General features: G+C 34.7%; 1 protein-coding gene across 1 annotated transcript in view; it reads left to right on the top strand.

Moving 5' to 3' along the window:
• The first annotated feature begins 1,025 nt into the window (after positions 1–1,025).
• The window catches only part of unc-13 (protein unc13 homolog), a 55,770-nt gene continuing 42,156 nt past the window's right edge, over positions 1,026–14,639 (top strand). Inside the window, exons 1-9 of the mRNA XM_090113437.1 lie at positions 1,026–5,694; positions 7,450–7,493; positions 7,581–7,671; positions 8,904–8,978; positions 9,241–9,460; positions 11,605–11,725; positions 11,991–12,097; positions 13,546–13,687; positions 14,125–14,251. Of these exons, the coding sequence (XP_089969563.1) occupies positions 1,177–5,694; positions 7,450–7,493; positions 7,581–7,671; positions 8,904–8,978; positions 9,241–9,460; positions 11,605–11,725; positions 11,991–12,097; positions 13,546–13,687; positions 14,125–14,251 (5,445 nt within the window). The 5' untranslated portion in view covers positions 1,026–1,176. The remainder of the gene's footprint in view (positions 5,695–7,449; positions 7,494–7,580; positions 7,672–8,903; positions 8,979–9,240; positions 9,461–11,604; positions 11,726–11,990; positions 12,098–13,545; positions 13,688–14,124; positions 14,252–14,639) is intronic.

Raw genomic sequence — 14,639 nt, 5'->3', positions numbered from 1 at the left:
ATATTCCTTTACCCCATTGCTACTAATTTGACTTTGCAAAGACAGACCTTCCAGGTTGGAAACTTCTTTAAATTAGATTATCGTCCCACTTCCGACAATATTCATTTGACCAAAATCGAAAGGCTAAATCGCAGATATATTGTATTAGGCAATATTTTTGATTAATTAACACCGTATAAAATGAACCAAACGTATTGTTTTGGTTTTCCTTCAGTTTAATCTCGCTCCGTTTACGTCGGCAATAAATTTTATATAATATATCGTATTTATGAATGAATTCAATACATACAATTAAAAAAAATCTATACTGAAGCTTAAAGTTATATCGATAATAATTATTATTATACAACTAGTGTTGTACCAACTTTAGAAATTATGTTTTGTTTACCACTTCTTTTGAATACCTTTGTCAAGCGAAGCGGTGGTATATCTTGGTATCCTTTCTTACCTCCCATCCATCCTTTACCGAATATGCCTTCCACCACTGAGCTATTCTCATGTGGAATCTATAAAGAACCGCTTAGCTGCCTTACACCAAAGCACATTAACTACCAAATTCGAGCAAAAATGTATACAAACTATTAGCGATCTATAGTTCTGTCCGTGTTGATTATTTTCTTCTTTGTAATCCAAATAAGAACATAAATAAAGTGTTGTCTAGTTTACTGTAATATTTAAAGGTGCGCGTTTAGATTGTACGAATATAAAAACATATCGTCAGTGACGCTGAATCAATACATTAAATAAATGCACATTTTACGAAAATTCGGAACGAATTCTATACGTAGTTAATGAGTTTTATTGAGGTATACTTCCCTTCCCCACTGATATGTACATAACAAGTTTATGCGCAAATCAGTGATGATGCTTCATGACCCTAACGACATTTTCATTTACAGAAGTGAAATAATAATATTTAACAAAATATATTTTTGATGTAAATTATCATTCCGTCGAAGTACAAAATATATATACAGTGTTAAAAAAATAAATTAGATTTAAAACAGTGTAAAAAAATAAACTAAACAATATGTGCTGAAACTTAAGTGTTACAATGATCTTAATAAAAACTGTGTGCGGCACAGGACTGTTTTGTGTGAAAAGTGTTAAGTGTAAAAAGATATGGGATGACTCATAGTGAAAGATGTTACATCCAGCCCACTTTTCGATCACAAGATGATGCACGAAATTCACGACAATGCTGGGGCAGGCGCAAGCGGCGTGATGGAGGGAAGCGAGGGCGGAGGGAGTGGGGGTGCCGTGGTCGATATGGACGATTGCGGCTCCCTCTCTCTGCCCCCTGACCTGCCCCCTTATTCAGGCGACTACATTATCAGTGATTATATGGAGAGGCTCGGTACTCGGTTGAATATCCTTGAGACAGAGCTAAAATACGCATGGAGAGCTTTAGATCTTCTGAGCCAAGAATACGTTAGAATGTGGGATCGCTTGGAGAGATTAGAATCATTACTGGCTGATCAACAGGGTGTAATATCTACTCTTCTAGATTTTTATACGTGTCGTACTGTAACATCTAGAGATCCTATGACCAGACTTGAGGTTATAAGAGAGATACTAGGAAATGGGACGATAGAAGATGGAATCGAAGAAGGTTTGGATATAGGCCGAAGTGCCATGCTTTTAGATTCACAAGAAGAAGCCATGGAATCGAATGAAGCGTTTTATCGAAGTTTAAATCAAGCATATAGAGATGATTACGTATGTGATGAAACATCCAGACCTCCTTCTCAACTGGACATGATTTGGGAAGCACCTGAGGAGAGAGAAGATATAGATACAGTACAAAACGTTTCCGGACAAATTTACAGCGCAATTGATTACAAGGATTACTGTGGCATACAAGGTGGACCCAGTATAAGCGACAGAGATTTAGTTCATATATCTACATTAAGTACAATAGATCAAATAACAGTCGATAAATTGCATGAATTAGATAGGTTGACAACTCAATTACATAAAGATTCGAGAGAGTTAAAAGACTTAAAATCTAGAATTATTAGCCCAGAGATAAAGATAAATACAGCTAAACACGAAAGAGATATTGAAGCTAAAGCGCTAGTCGAAGATGGAAATATTATCAACGAGCAATTAAAAAGTGTTTATTCTGGCGGCGATAACTGGGCTATTAATGATATGATGAAGAGTTTTGATGATTTTATGTTAACAACACCGAAAGAAAATATCGTTAAAGATAAATCTCCATCCAGATTGTCATTAGCTGAAAGTAATGCGGACAGAACCTTAGATTATTTACCTCCGACCCTTTCACCCAGACGAAAATTTGTCCCAGAAAGAACAACAACTGAACCTTATACAACTGTAACTGGTCGTTTAGCATATAGCTCAGCAGTAGCAAATGCCGAGATAAATGCTGCTAAGGCATCAAAGTCTCCAAGCGCTCTTTCGAGAGATCGATTCGAATATGGATCCGATTATACAGTGAGTGATCTTGCCAGGTCAAATTATTATCCTTCTAAAGCTCAACAAACAGTTGGCGATACTTATAAATCCATTAAAGACCAACCGCATTCACCTATGTCTATTCATGAAATATATGATGGTGGTGCAGATGACAGAATTGATGTTTCATATGATGACAGAATACGCAAATCACCAAGTCCACCACCACCAGCCCCACCTAATGGGGCAGAAATATTTTCAACTCTCGAAAATAATAACGAGTTATTAACAAAACATCAAGCCTTACTTTCTACAGGCATAAGTACAATACAAGCGGAAAGTATGAGATTAAGTCCCCGATCACCAAAATCCCCCAAGACATCTCCTAAACATTTAAAAAGAGAGAGCGCTAACATAGTGACTGCTAAGTCTGATTCTGGTTTATCATCCATGAGTGGTTGGTCAAGTCTAGAAAAGAGCCCAGGATCTCCGAAAACAGGACGTATTTCTCATACTCATGATGGTCATAAAATAAGAGTTCCATCTCCACAATCTATGCAAAAAAATTATGATGATTCAAAGCCATATTTAGAAACTTTAGTAGATTCATATGTGTATGAAGATAAACAATTAAAAAAAGAATATATTTCTCATAAAGCTGAACATTTAAAAGAATTGCAAAACATGATAGAGTTCAATAAATTACAGGAAAAAGTTGGTAGTGGCTTTCTGAAGAGTGATATCCATTTTTCGATGCCAAATCAAACTGCCCCAGGCAATGTAGGAGAGTATTATTACGGTAATGATGCTCCTTCCATATACTCAGTAGCAGGAAACAGACAACCAATTTTTACTACCGTGTATAGCACGCCTAGAGGAATGCTTTCAGAAGATAGAAGTTTTTCCGATTTAATAGATAGGAACGAAATTTTAGATACAGATTCGAAGCAAGCAATAGATTCATACCCCCCTGAACCTAGCTATCATGCACAAACAGTTGTGAATTCAGCAAATAATGTGAATAAAAAAGCACTAACACGAGCAAATACAATGACTGGATCAGATTCAAATTTTTATCAAAATGGTTATAAAGTGACAAACCACAGAGCCGGCTATCCTCCAGGTAATCTGACGGATGCTTTATCATACTATCCAACATCTAGTAGGTATGACTCACCCAAAAGGACACCATTAGAAGAGCGTATATCATGGCAAGGAGGAAGTCGCTCCCCAACAAGCTCTGTGGAAACATCTAGTCTTAAATCTCATTCGCTTAGCATAGCAGAGAGAAAACAATTTCAAAATCAACTACAACAAGAATATTTTAAACAGCAGCAATATGACCAACGTAATGGAAATGTAGTTTGTGAGGAACAAAATTACGAAAAACAAATTGCGGAGCACAGTAAAATAAGGCCTGATAAATATATGGACTCCAGTGGTATACTTGTTTCAGAGTCTGGCTATTTGTCAATTTCATCTAATTTAAAAATTAAACCACAAGACAAACAAAGTAAAAAACCAAAAAGAACTTCATCGCTAAAATCAGCTATGTCGTCAATGAGCCATTGGTTGCCAGATTTGCATTTACCTAAAAAGCATCGCTCACATTCTTTACCTTCTGGAGTTGACGCAGTAGAACAGCAACAACAACAAGAAAAAACTTTAAAAGAAAGGCTCTTATCTGCGCAACGCCGAAAGAAAAAATATCAATTGGTTGCCTCAATGTCTGGTTTGCTACAAAAGGCAAGAAGAAAACATCAAACCAGTCATCAATCGTTATCGGATCCCGAAACTTCAGAAACGGAGTGGTCTGGAGGGCGATCTAGTGCACAATCAGAAGATAGCGACAGTGTATTTTCTGACTCTATTCATGAAAACAATATGTTCACAAAAGTCCCAACAAAATTAAAACAACGTAAAGTTAATAATCAAGAAATAATACACCAACAACAAATGATACAGGATCTACAGCATCAACAAGCAATGCTGGAAGGTAATGGTAAAGAATGTATATTAGAGGAGAATGAAAGATTTCCATCTAGTAATGGTATACCCCGTGACAAAAGTGATGACATCGATTTTCATTTTGCTCGTGTTAGTCAAATGAATAAAGACAACATTTCGGAAATAGAGAAGCTAGATATCGACACCGATATATCAAACGTAGATCCGTTTGAAGATGAAAAGGAAGATAGTCAATCTCCGACGGCAATATTTGCAACAGTTGGAGACATGAAAAAGGCATCGATAGCCTCGGATGAATCCCAAAGTGAAAATAATAAATCTTATAGCGGGAGTTCTCAAGAATTCGCTGTGTCACGAGCTTTAGGTAAATATCGTCTTCGTAAATCATCATCTGTAACTGATGATTCATCGGACACATCACCGCCTAAAATCGAAACAAGCACACCAAATGAAATAATGGATGAACCAATGAAACAAAATGAGAGGAGACAAAATAGATTGAGTCCGCCTGAAGCGGCAAAGAGCACAGGTATCACAGTATCAGAAGATCATCATGTATATCCTGAGCGTAGTCCTTCGATACAGAGTGCTAGAGGAGTACAGAATAAATTCCAACCCAGACATCAACAAAGTCTTGATATTCCTAATAAACACGACGATGATGATAGTCGAAGTACACATTCTTGGAGAAGTGGATCCCGAGTATCTTCACGGAGACAGAGTACTGAAGACAGTATCGATTCTGAAGATGAATGGTACCGGTATGAACTGCGTAAATTGGAAGAAATGGAAAATCAATCACAACAAGAACTAGAAAAGGAGACTTTTCTATTAGAAGAGCCAGTTATAGAAGAGGAACCGGAAGAAGTTTTGAAAGAAAAGATGTCGTATGTATTGCGAGAACTAAAATTGAAGACCGCACCTATAAAAGTCAAATATGATGAAGCTCCAAAAGAAGAATCGTGGAAAGATATTACAACTTTTCCTGACATGGATGAAAAAATTGAAGAAACCATGTCGCACAAAGAATCTGATGATGATAAATCTTACGCTTCGTCGGGTTCTGGAGAAACTTCTGGGCCTGACAGTCCAGTACAGAGTGGTGACGAATTTGACGACGAGGAAGAAATGCCTCGAGAGCATCAAGAACCTCTACCAATGGAAACTCCACAACAGCAAGACGTTCCAGCGGGAAGTAAATGGAAACTTTTGAAGGCTCTCAAGGACAGAAAAGCAGAAGAAAAAACAACTGAAACACCAGCTGCCACAACACCGTCGACTGAAAAGGACAAAGTTAGCGCAGGTGTAAGTTATTTGATGCAAAAATTTCACGAAATTAGAGTTAAGAGTTAAAGTATTACTAGAACAATAATTTTAAGTGAAAGTTTAAGAACTCGTTTAATGTGCATTGATTAAATTCACCACGAAATATTAATGAATAGTAAAAATTGCTTCAAAGATGCTACAATTCTGTTTTATTATAGGACTATATAGGTAGTTAAAATTTGATTTCAGATACACTATTAGATGGCTTGGCTATAACTTATTTATATATTATCCTAATGCTGAAAATTTTGAATACCGAGGTTGTGAATATTTATCTCTTACCCAACCAATATATATGAGGAAGAACAAAAAGCTGTCAGTATACAATTCTTTGACACTTTTATACATTATATTATTGAATTTTATCTGTACAATTTTATTAATTGTAATCATAGAAGATAGGTGCTCTGTATGAATTAAGTCTCTACTAGACATAATGTTTAATTGACTAATGAAATAATACTGTTTCTAATATGAGGCAATAACTAGATTAACCGCCACAATATATATTGATCGAATAATTGTATTGCTAATATTTTATTGAATTTTATAATGAGTTAAGGTGTTAAATGTATTTGTATCGAGTCGGTTAATTTTGCTTGAAGTTTTTTACCGCTAAGGTTGTAAATTGAAGTTAGTTTACTTGTTAGCTTGATGGTGATTACTTAAGGAGTATATATAATTCAGTGCGAAGCGCTAGTTCTTACATATATTAGCGACATTTAAATATAATTCCAATCGTTTCAGAGGTACAAATCATTCACTACCATATCATGCCATATCGATACAAAAGTATTTACATAAAATTCGCTTCAAACAAATCCTTCAACAAAATTGAATTTAAAATTATAAAAGCGGTGTCTATTTACAATGTTTAGAGAATCGAAAATTTGTCATTCATTAATACATTGTTGAAATAATAAACATCTCATTACTTTTACGTAATTAAGCCTAGGAATTACGATGCTTAATAATGAAAATGTTACGTAGCTCTCGACACTTACGTAAATGTTAAATGTTAGCTGGCACTAAATGTAAAACATTAACTAGGAGAAATTTAGTAATTTCATACTCGATGTTATTTAATATGAATGGTGTAGCAAAATTTACTATAAACGAAGGCTTTTTATGATATGGCCTGCGATGAAATAAGGGACTCACTGTATTCGATCCCGCTTTTGCAGAATATTATGAATCTGTCAAATTCTATACTATGGCTGTTGCTTTGGAAAAAAATAATTTCAAATGTGTTAAAAATTTCGTCTGTTATATGGGTTATTAAATGCAACCTCTTAATTAGTTCATAATAGATTAATAACATCGCGAGTGTATACCAGATTAGATCGTTGTTATTATGATATTAATTCTCCATTTTTATTAATACTATTTTTAATGTTAATTAGAATATATTTCATTCTGATAAATTAATTATTTACCGATTAATACGACACATAAGATCACATTAACATTGTCCAAATCGTTTTATGTGATTAATTTTTAGATAACAAATAGATATTATTGAATTATTCAATTGCTGCCATTTTACTTTGGGAACATTAATTTATTTACTTAGTATTATAGTTGTTCAATAGTAAAAATTAATTTATCAGAATTATTATTGTTATACATTTACTTGTAATTGTATTGTTTTATATTTTATTTAAAATAAAATGTTAGCTTTAGGTTTTTTATGTATTTTTGTTTTTTTATTTATTTATTTATTTTTATTTTTAGAATGGCACCGGCGGATTCAACGAACAAGGTGGACGTGGAAATGGGTATGTCTTAAACTTTATAGCTTCTATTGCATCTCTATTATGGTTCCTATTAATTATAAAAATAACAATTTATTTCACATATTTTAGGCATCCAGGGGATAATCCGTTTTACAGCAATATTGACAGTATGCCGGACATTCGACCAAGGAGAAAATCCATCCCGCTGGTTTCAGAACTTGTGAGTAAAACCTTTTCGTTTCCCGATAACTATCTGTATACATGTCCAAAGGGATTAGTTAATGTCTTTATCTGGCCGGTTTCAATTGACTATCTTAACTCTTGTGAATCAAGTTAAATGGAATTAGGGAACATAAAGGTAGATATTTGAAACTGACCGTTGATGTATATGGCCGCATCGACGTTCGCTTCCTGATGCTTAGTAACATTTGGCGCGTAATAAATGTTTTCTTCTGACGTCATATCTTCTTCAATGTACTCTACGAAAGATTTATGGGATTACATTTCATCATTATATTCATTCTCATATTGTGTGTCATACATTTTTTTGTCACCACTATGTTGTCATACCGTTGTACTCCCATTAATGTTTCGACTCTGTTTATAATGTGTTTATTGTTTAAGACCTTTACGTTACCTTCTTTCTTTTATGTATCAATGTTACCTCTTGTGTGATTTACTGTCCCTTCTAACTCATTACCTGTGTAGGTGGACGTATGTACATGTTTTAGAGGGCCTTACGACACTAAACCCGGAACGTATAAAATGATATAGAGGTCACCTTTTATGATGATTTGTAGATGTACAACAGTGAATATTCCTGGTTAATTAATGATATTGTTGCATTTTATCCCCAACCGTGGACCCGCAGGTTCTCAAGGTATATCTCTCCCAATAAACTTTCTAATTTCTGCATGCAGTTCTGGTATTGACGGCTTTATATATGCAATTATTATTCATAATATCGACATTATGTTGCTTGCTTAACAGCGATACGCATGATGTAGTTTTAAACTGAGTGTTGTGAAATTTCCAAAACTTAATTGGCACTCAATATTATTAAGATAAACATGCACGAGTTTTATACACCTAAAATTGCCATAATATGGTTTTACTTTTTATTTAATTAAGAGTCACTACTTATATAAATTATTATGATAGTAGTAGATACCTATTATAACCTCGACTTCTTACTACAAAGTATGTTATTATAGTTTATACGCACGTTTTATACAAATATAGTATTTAGATGACAGTTATACAACACTTAATTTAATTAAAACACGTTGTTTTTATATTTATCATACTTTTAAAATACAAAATGGTTTCACAAACATTAAAGAGCTTATGAACAGCTTTAGGCATGCGTAGAATAATTGAGATATATAATTATGAGGCGGATTTTTTGTAATATTTTAACATTAATGTATAAAATAATGTGTTATTGTTTAGACCATGGCCGCTACTAAAAGGAATGCCGGTTTGACGTCTGCTGTTCATCGAGCCACATTGAACGACGAAGAGTTGGTAATTATGCTTTTTGATAAGACGACGTTAAGCTTAAAAAAGATAAGTCTTGTCTCCATATACGATGTTATGTTACGAAACTTTATTAAAAATATTTCATTAAATTTTACATTCTTTCTCATTCATGATATTAATTTTGAATTTTGTGATATCAAATGGCAAAAATAATCGAAGTTTCCCTTCGCAACAAACGCTTGGGTGCTAAGCTGCTGCAAAACGGTAGATCAAAAAATCAGCACCCTTTCAATAATATCTTTTACAGAAAATGCATGTGTACAAGAAGACGTTACAAGCGCTAATCTATCCCATATCATCGACGACGCCTCACAACTTCGTCCTCTGGACCGCCACGTCACCAACATATTGCTACGAATGCGAAGGTTTACTCTGGGGCATCGCTAGACAGGGTGTCAGGTGTACAGAATGTGGTGTCAAATGTCACGAAAAGTGTAAAGACCTACTTAACGCCGACTGCTTACAGAGTAAGTATCGCTCGACGCTTTGTATTTTTAGCATTCTAATTGCTGTTTAACTAGGTCACGGTGTAAGTATTGAAACTCGAAATTTACATGTTAAAAGAAGCCTAATTAAATTATAGTTTAATGTGAGCGGCTGATAAATTTGGATGAATAAATTGAGTAATTTAATTACGTGAGTAACGCTTTTAAAATTATAAATAATAATCATGTTTAATATTCAATTTCTTAATTTAATATAACTTTCTCTTTTGTACTTTTAATTATTATTACAGCTATATTACAAAAAAGATTTATATATAATTTTTATATTTGGATAGTTACCAAACTAATAGTCAATGTATTAACGCTTTATTAAGCTTTTTTGTAATAAAGCTACAATTGTTGTATCGATGGATGTTGTACTATTGGGTATGTATGTTGTAATTATAATTATTGATGATCGTTATCTCATTAGTAATTGAATCGTATAAAAAACCAATACATTGATGTAGATAATGTTTGTTGGGAGCTGGAAGCGCTCCCTTATTAAACTCAAGTAGTGTCAAGTCTCACTCAAAGAGGTCACGCTCTGGCTAAGATCTTTGTAGTATAGCTATAGAACATTATCATTTTTCAGACGAAAAAGTGATGACACGGATATATTTGAACGTGGATACAGTTTTAGAACTCATGATGTAAATATAGAATTAGTTATAGATTTGGATAAGATTAGCTATAGAAAGGAATTAATATCGTGTATTTTTGAATTTTAAAAGTAGTTAAATAACAGAAAAAAGGTAAAGTTAGTACTAGTCAGGTTTATCGACATAGTTAAAAAATAGGTGCATGGTAAGGTTGCATGTATGTCGCTGTTTAATGATCAAGCATTCTTCCCAACAAATATGTCATTAGTGAAGTCGTTGAGTCAACGAGAGCAGGAAGAATACGTGAATTGAATGAATTTTAATTAATTCTTGGTGTTTTTATTTTCTATAATTGTTGTGTTTTAAGTTTACTGTGGATCTCTTCCTTTCTCTTTTGTCAGACCTCATATAATAGCATGAGTTTTCCCTTTCAAAATCGGTGTTCGCTTCATCGGTATGCATGGCTATCGATCTACGGTTAACACTGTTTTCAAAATTGTATTCCCTATGATTGATTTAAACATCACATGTGCACAATCATGCAGGCGGACAGTCGGTTTAAAAGTATTCAGATTTCAATCAATCGTTAATACAATTCGACTGCACGCCACCGTCATTTTTGTCTACACTTTAAAAGCATTTACATTTTTATTACAATAGTAGCAACACTCCCCTACACTATCCTCACATTAACATGACATTATAGCTCTAACATGTACACGTGTCATTGTTATATATTATCATGTATATTAGTAATGTTTTTAAAGTGTAGATCATCACGTAGATAGGGAAACCGGCCCCATCCTCCGGGTTACCCCGCCAAGCGCCGACTAACAAAATCCTGAAACGGAGTTTATTTCTCTATACCCTACTTTACATTTCACACTGTGTAAAACACTCTAACTGAATTGGCTAGACGCTTCACACCAGAGCCCTAATAAAATGGACTAAGAACGTGAATGTTTGCAATGTGTGCACGCAATCCACACCCTCTCCACTTTATATTATATGTGGTCTTAGTTTACTTTCAATGTTTTACGTTATAGTTTTCGCGTCTATACTTTTGTTTTACTTCTCTTCTTGTATTATTTAATGTTTTAGATTCTGAAACTAAAATCTATAGCAGAAGATTGTAAATTTGCGACATAACTGATCAGACATGAAATACTTATACAGTGCGAATAAAGGGTATTAAAATTTTGAGTTATATCCTATTGCTATTTTAATTCGCTGTACTGGAAGCAGATAGAAGTGCAAATTGAAATGAAAATAGCTTTGGGATGTTTTTTAATTGAAGGCGCCGTGCTCAGGTTTGCTTCGGCTGGCGCCGCTCAAGGTTTATGACTTGATCAGATCCGACGGTTTGCTAATTGTGCGTTTAGTTTGTCGTAACAAGTTGGAGTCTGGTTGGGTCGTGTCCTGTGAGAGGTCGTTGCAGGCCTGATTGCGGGGCGGGGAGCCCCCCTGGCGCAACCCGCGGTGACGAGAACTGTGTTTGCACCGCCTGAGCAGTGTGTTTCGCAGGGGCGGCTGAGAAGTCTTCGAAACACGGCGCAGAGGATAAAGCCAACTCTATCATCACCGCTATGAAAGAAAGAATGAAACAGCGCGAACGGGACAAGCCAGAAATATTCGAACTCATAAGGTATAAAATTAAATTTCATTTCACATTCAAGAGCTAACCGATAACTATCTCTTTGTGAATTGAACTCAGTTATATAATCTTTCGTTTTATAGATTTGCATCTGCTCTGTTTGGAGAGCTTTATGGTTCGGATTATTGGTAAAATTTACAGTAACTTTTAATTAATTTAGAATTTATACAAGTGAATTCTGAATTTTATTACTGTATTGTCTACTGCCATAACGCTCTCTCGGGATGGTAAATTGACACATTTATGTATGTAACAGACGCGTGTTCAGCATCGAAACAGAGGGGCATTCGGCGCACATGAGTACAGTGAAGCAATCCGTCCTCGATGGCACGTCGAAATGGAGCGCCAAGATCGCCATCACAGGTTGGGAGATGTGTCGTGGTTAACCCTTTCCTCCCCACAGGTGCAGGGGGCGCCAGGAGCGACGATGTTCCAGAACACACACAACACAAGCACGACACTAAATTCTCTTGTCTTTCGTTTCATGTGGCGACCAGGCGGACTTTTAACGTCGATCCCGATACACACATAGACACCCTCGAACAGGCCGAGCAAATTACTATAGAAGGAACTTCGAAATGGTCCTGCAAAATCGCCATCACAGGTTTGCAGTGGTCTTTTGCGGCTGCGAACCGCGTGCTCGCAAGTTTGATCTATTAGACTGAATCTTCGCCTGATTTCTCTCTACCACTATTTATATCTGCTCAAGTTTTTACTGCAACACTCTGATGAAGAGTTGAGCTAAGAATAGCTGCATTCAATATGGATAGCTCGAAACTTTAGCAGATATCAAACACATTCTATGCAACTTTACCTTACTAAACCCATTCACGGTCAATAGTGCACAGCCAAATCACTTTATTGATAAACGTAGCTTAATCTCATTGACATGAGGAAATTCCACGAATCAACACTTCACTTGAAATACGTAACACAATTTTAACAAAATAACGAGTGAATTAACACATTTATCACCTTTTGTTCAATACGTCGATACAATTTACACCAGCAAACGTGCATGAGTCACACGATTTTATGAATTAAATCATTTTGATTAATACTCGACTGAAGTAAGTATTACCCTGTTTAAACTTTAACCTATTTACACACTGTACCAAACGTCCTTAGAAATAAAAAGGTCTATATAAATATACTTCGAATGTTGCAATATAGGTGAATGCGTTTAAAATTAGCGAAATAAAGCATGTATGAAAATGATTCCCAACTTTATAACTTCTTCTATCTTTCTCTTTAATCTACTTCAATTCTTTTTTCGATTCGTGAAAATTCCCACAAGATTAGTTTTCATCCCCGAGCATACTATTTTGACACTGAAAATTTCTCGGCAACGTTTGCATTAGCGTTTATGATGTAGTCGCTATGTTTCAAGTTGTTTTAGATTTCGAGTTTGGGCATTCATAGTTGAAAGTTTTGGTAGATTTGAAGTTTGAGTCTTCTTAACCCCGACCCATCCTTATCACGGGATCACCTGATAGTCATCAAGACAGGTTTACATTGACATTTCAGTTACAAGGTAAGTCATCATTATGTAATAAATACATCAATTGGTAAACATGAGTAAAAGATACAATCGTGTAGATTCACGAAGCGCCTTAAATAACATTGATTTGCGTTATTAAGTAATTGCTTTTATAAATTGCTGCTTACAAAAGCTGCAAAAATGTTTCGTGAAGCCTAAAAATGTCGAATATGCAAAGCTAACAACTGTATTTAAAAGATGAAATATACAATGTTTTTGCTCTTTTTAATTGTTTTTGCGAGGGTTTCTAAACGGGCCCTTTTCTGGGCAGTTATTTGTGCCCAAGGTTTGATCGCTAAGGACAAGAGTGGAACATCAGACCCGTACGTCACGGTTCAAGTCAGCAAAGTGAAGAAGAGGACACGAACTATGCCTCAAGAATTGAATCCTGTCTGGAATGAAAAGTTCTATTTGTAAGTTATAGTTATCTTATATATTTAAGTAGTTTAAATCCTCATACTACCTTGGAAATGCAATTATCCAATTAAATTTAATAACTCAATTAATTACGACTCATTACGTTGCTTAATTAATATTTTCACACCTGTCGTCGTGAATGTTACCTATGTGAATGTTATGGATATTAAAATCATATATTATATTGATCGAATTTGTGTTATCATATTCTACAATATTCAATGTTAATATAATAATGTTTAAAATAACAATAGACAACGCAATATCAAGCATTACTGATACAGATTTTGTATTGTTTTCACTAATAATCAATTACATTATTTTTCTATATATTTCGTCTCTTGTCATCTATATCCCCTTAACGAAATCCGAGAACCAATTTATTATAATTCACTTATATAAAAACAAGTCGTAAATATTATTTCGTTTTCAGCGAATGTCACAATTCTTCAGACCGAATCAAAGTTCGCGTTTGGGACGAGGACAACGACTTGAAATCAAAACTTCGTCAGAAATTGACGAGGGAATCGGATGACTTTCTTGGGCAAACAATTATCGAGGTAAATATAATTGATTAATTTGTATGCTAATGTTTGAATTTCAGATATTTTGTAAGAGGAAAATTAAATCAAGTCAAGTCGTAAATAACGATAAAAGGTTTTTTGTTGAACTTGTTTTAATTACTTGGTAAATATACGACGTGATGTAAAGCAAACTATAATTTATTTTAAACATAATTTAGGCTTATATTATGCTAAAGTTTACCTCTAAACTGGTAATTAATCTATGTAAATAGCCGCTTTACTCCTCGTCAAATTTTGTTAACCGAAGTGAAAGGGGTAGTTTGTAGTTTGCGTAAACGTAATTTTGTCCTTTAATGACTCGCCTGGTAGCTACGTGTTTAGACTACGTGTATACCGGAATATGCAAACGTTTGCAAACCGTAAA

Source organism: Colias eurytheme, chromosome 19, assembly GCF_061535395.1.
Source record: "Colias eurytheme isolate Ceu_HAF_F1 chromosome 19, ilColEury1 Martin Lab GWU primary, whole genome shotgun sequence".
Taxonomy (NCBI): Eukaryota; Metazoa; Arthropoda; class Insecta; order Lepidoptera; family Pieridae; genus Colias; species Colias eurytheme.
This window is presented reverse-complemented; position numbering and strand designations above follow the sequence as displayed.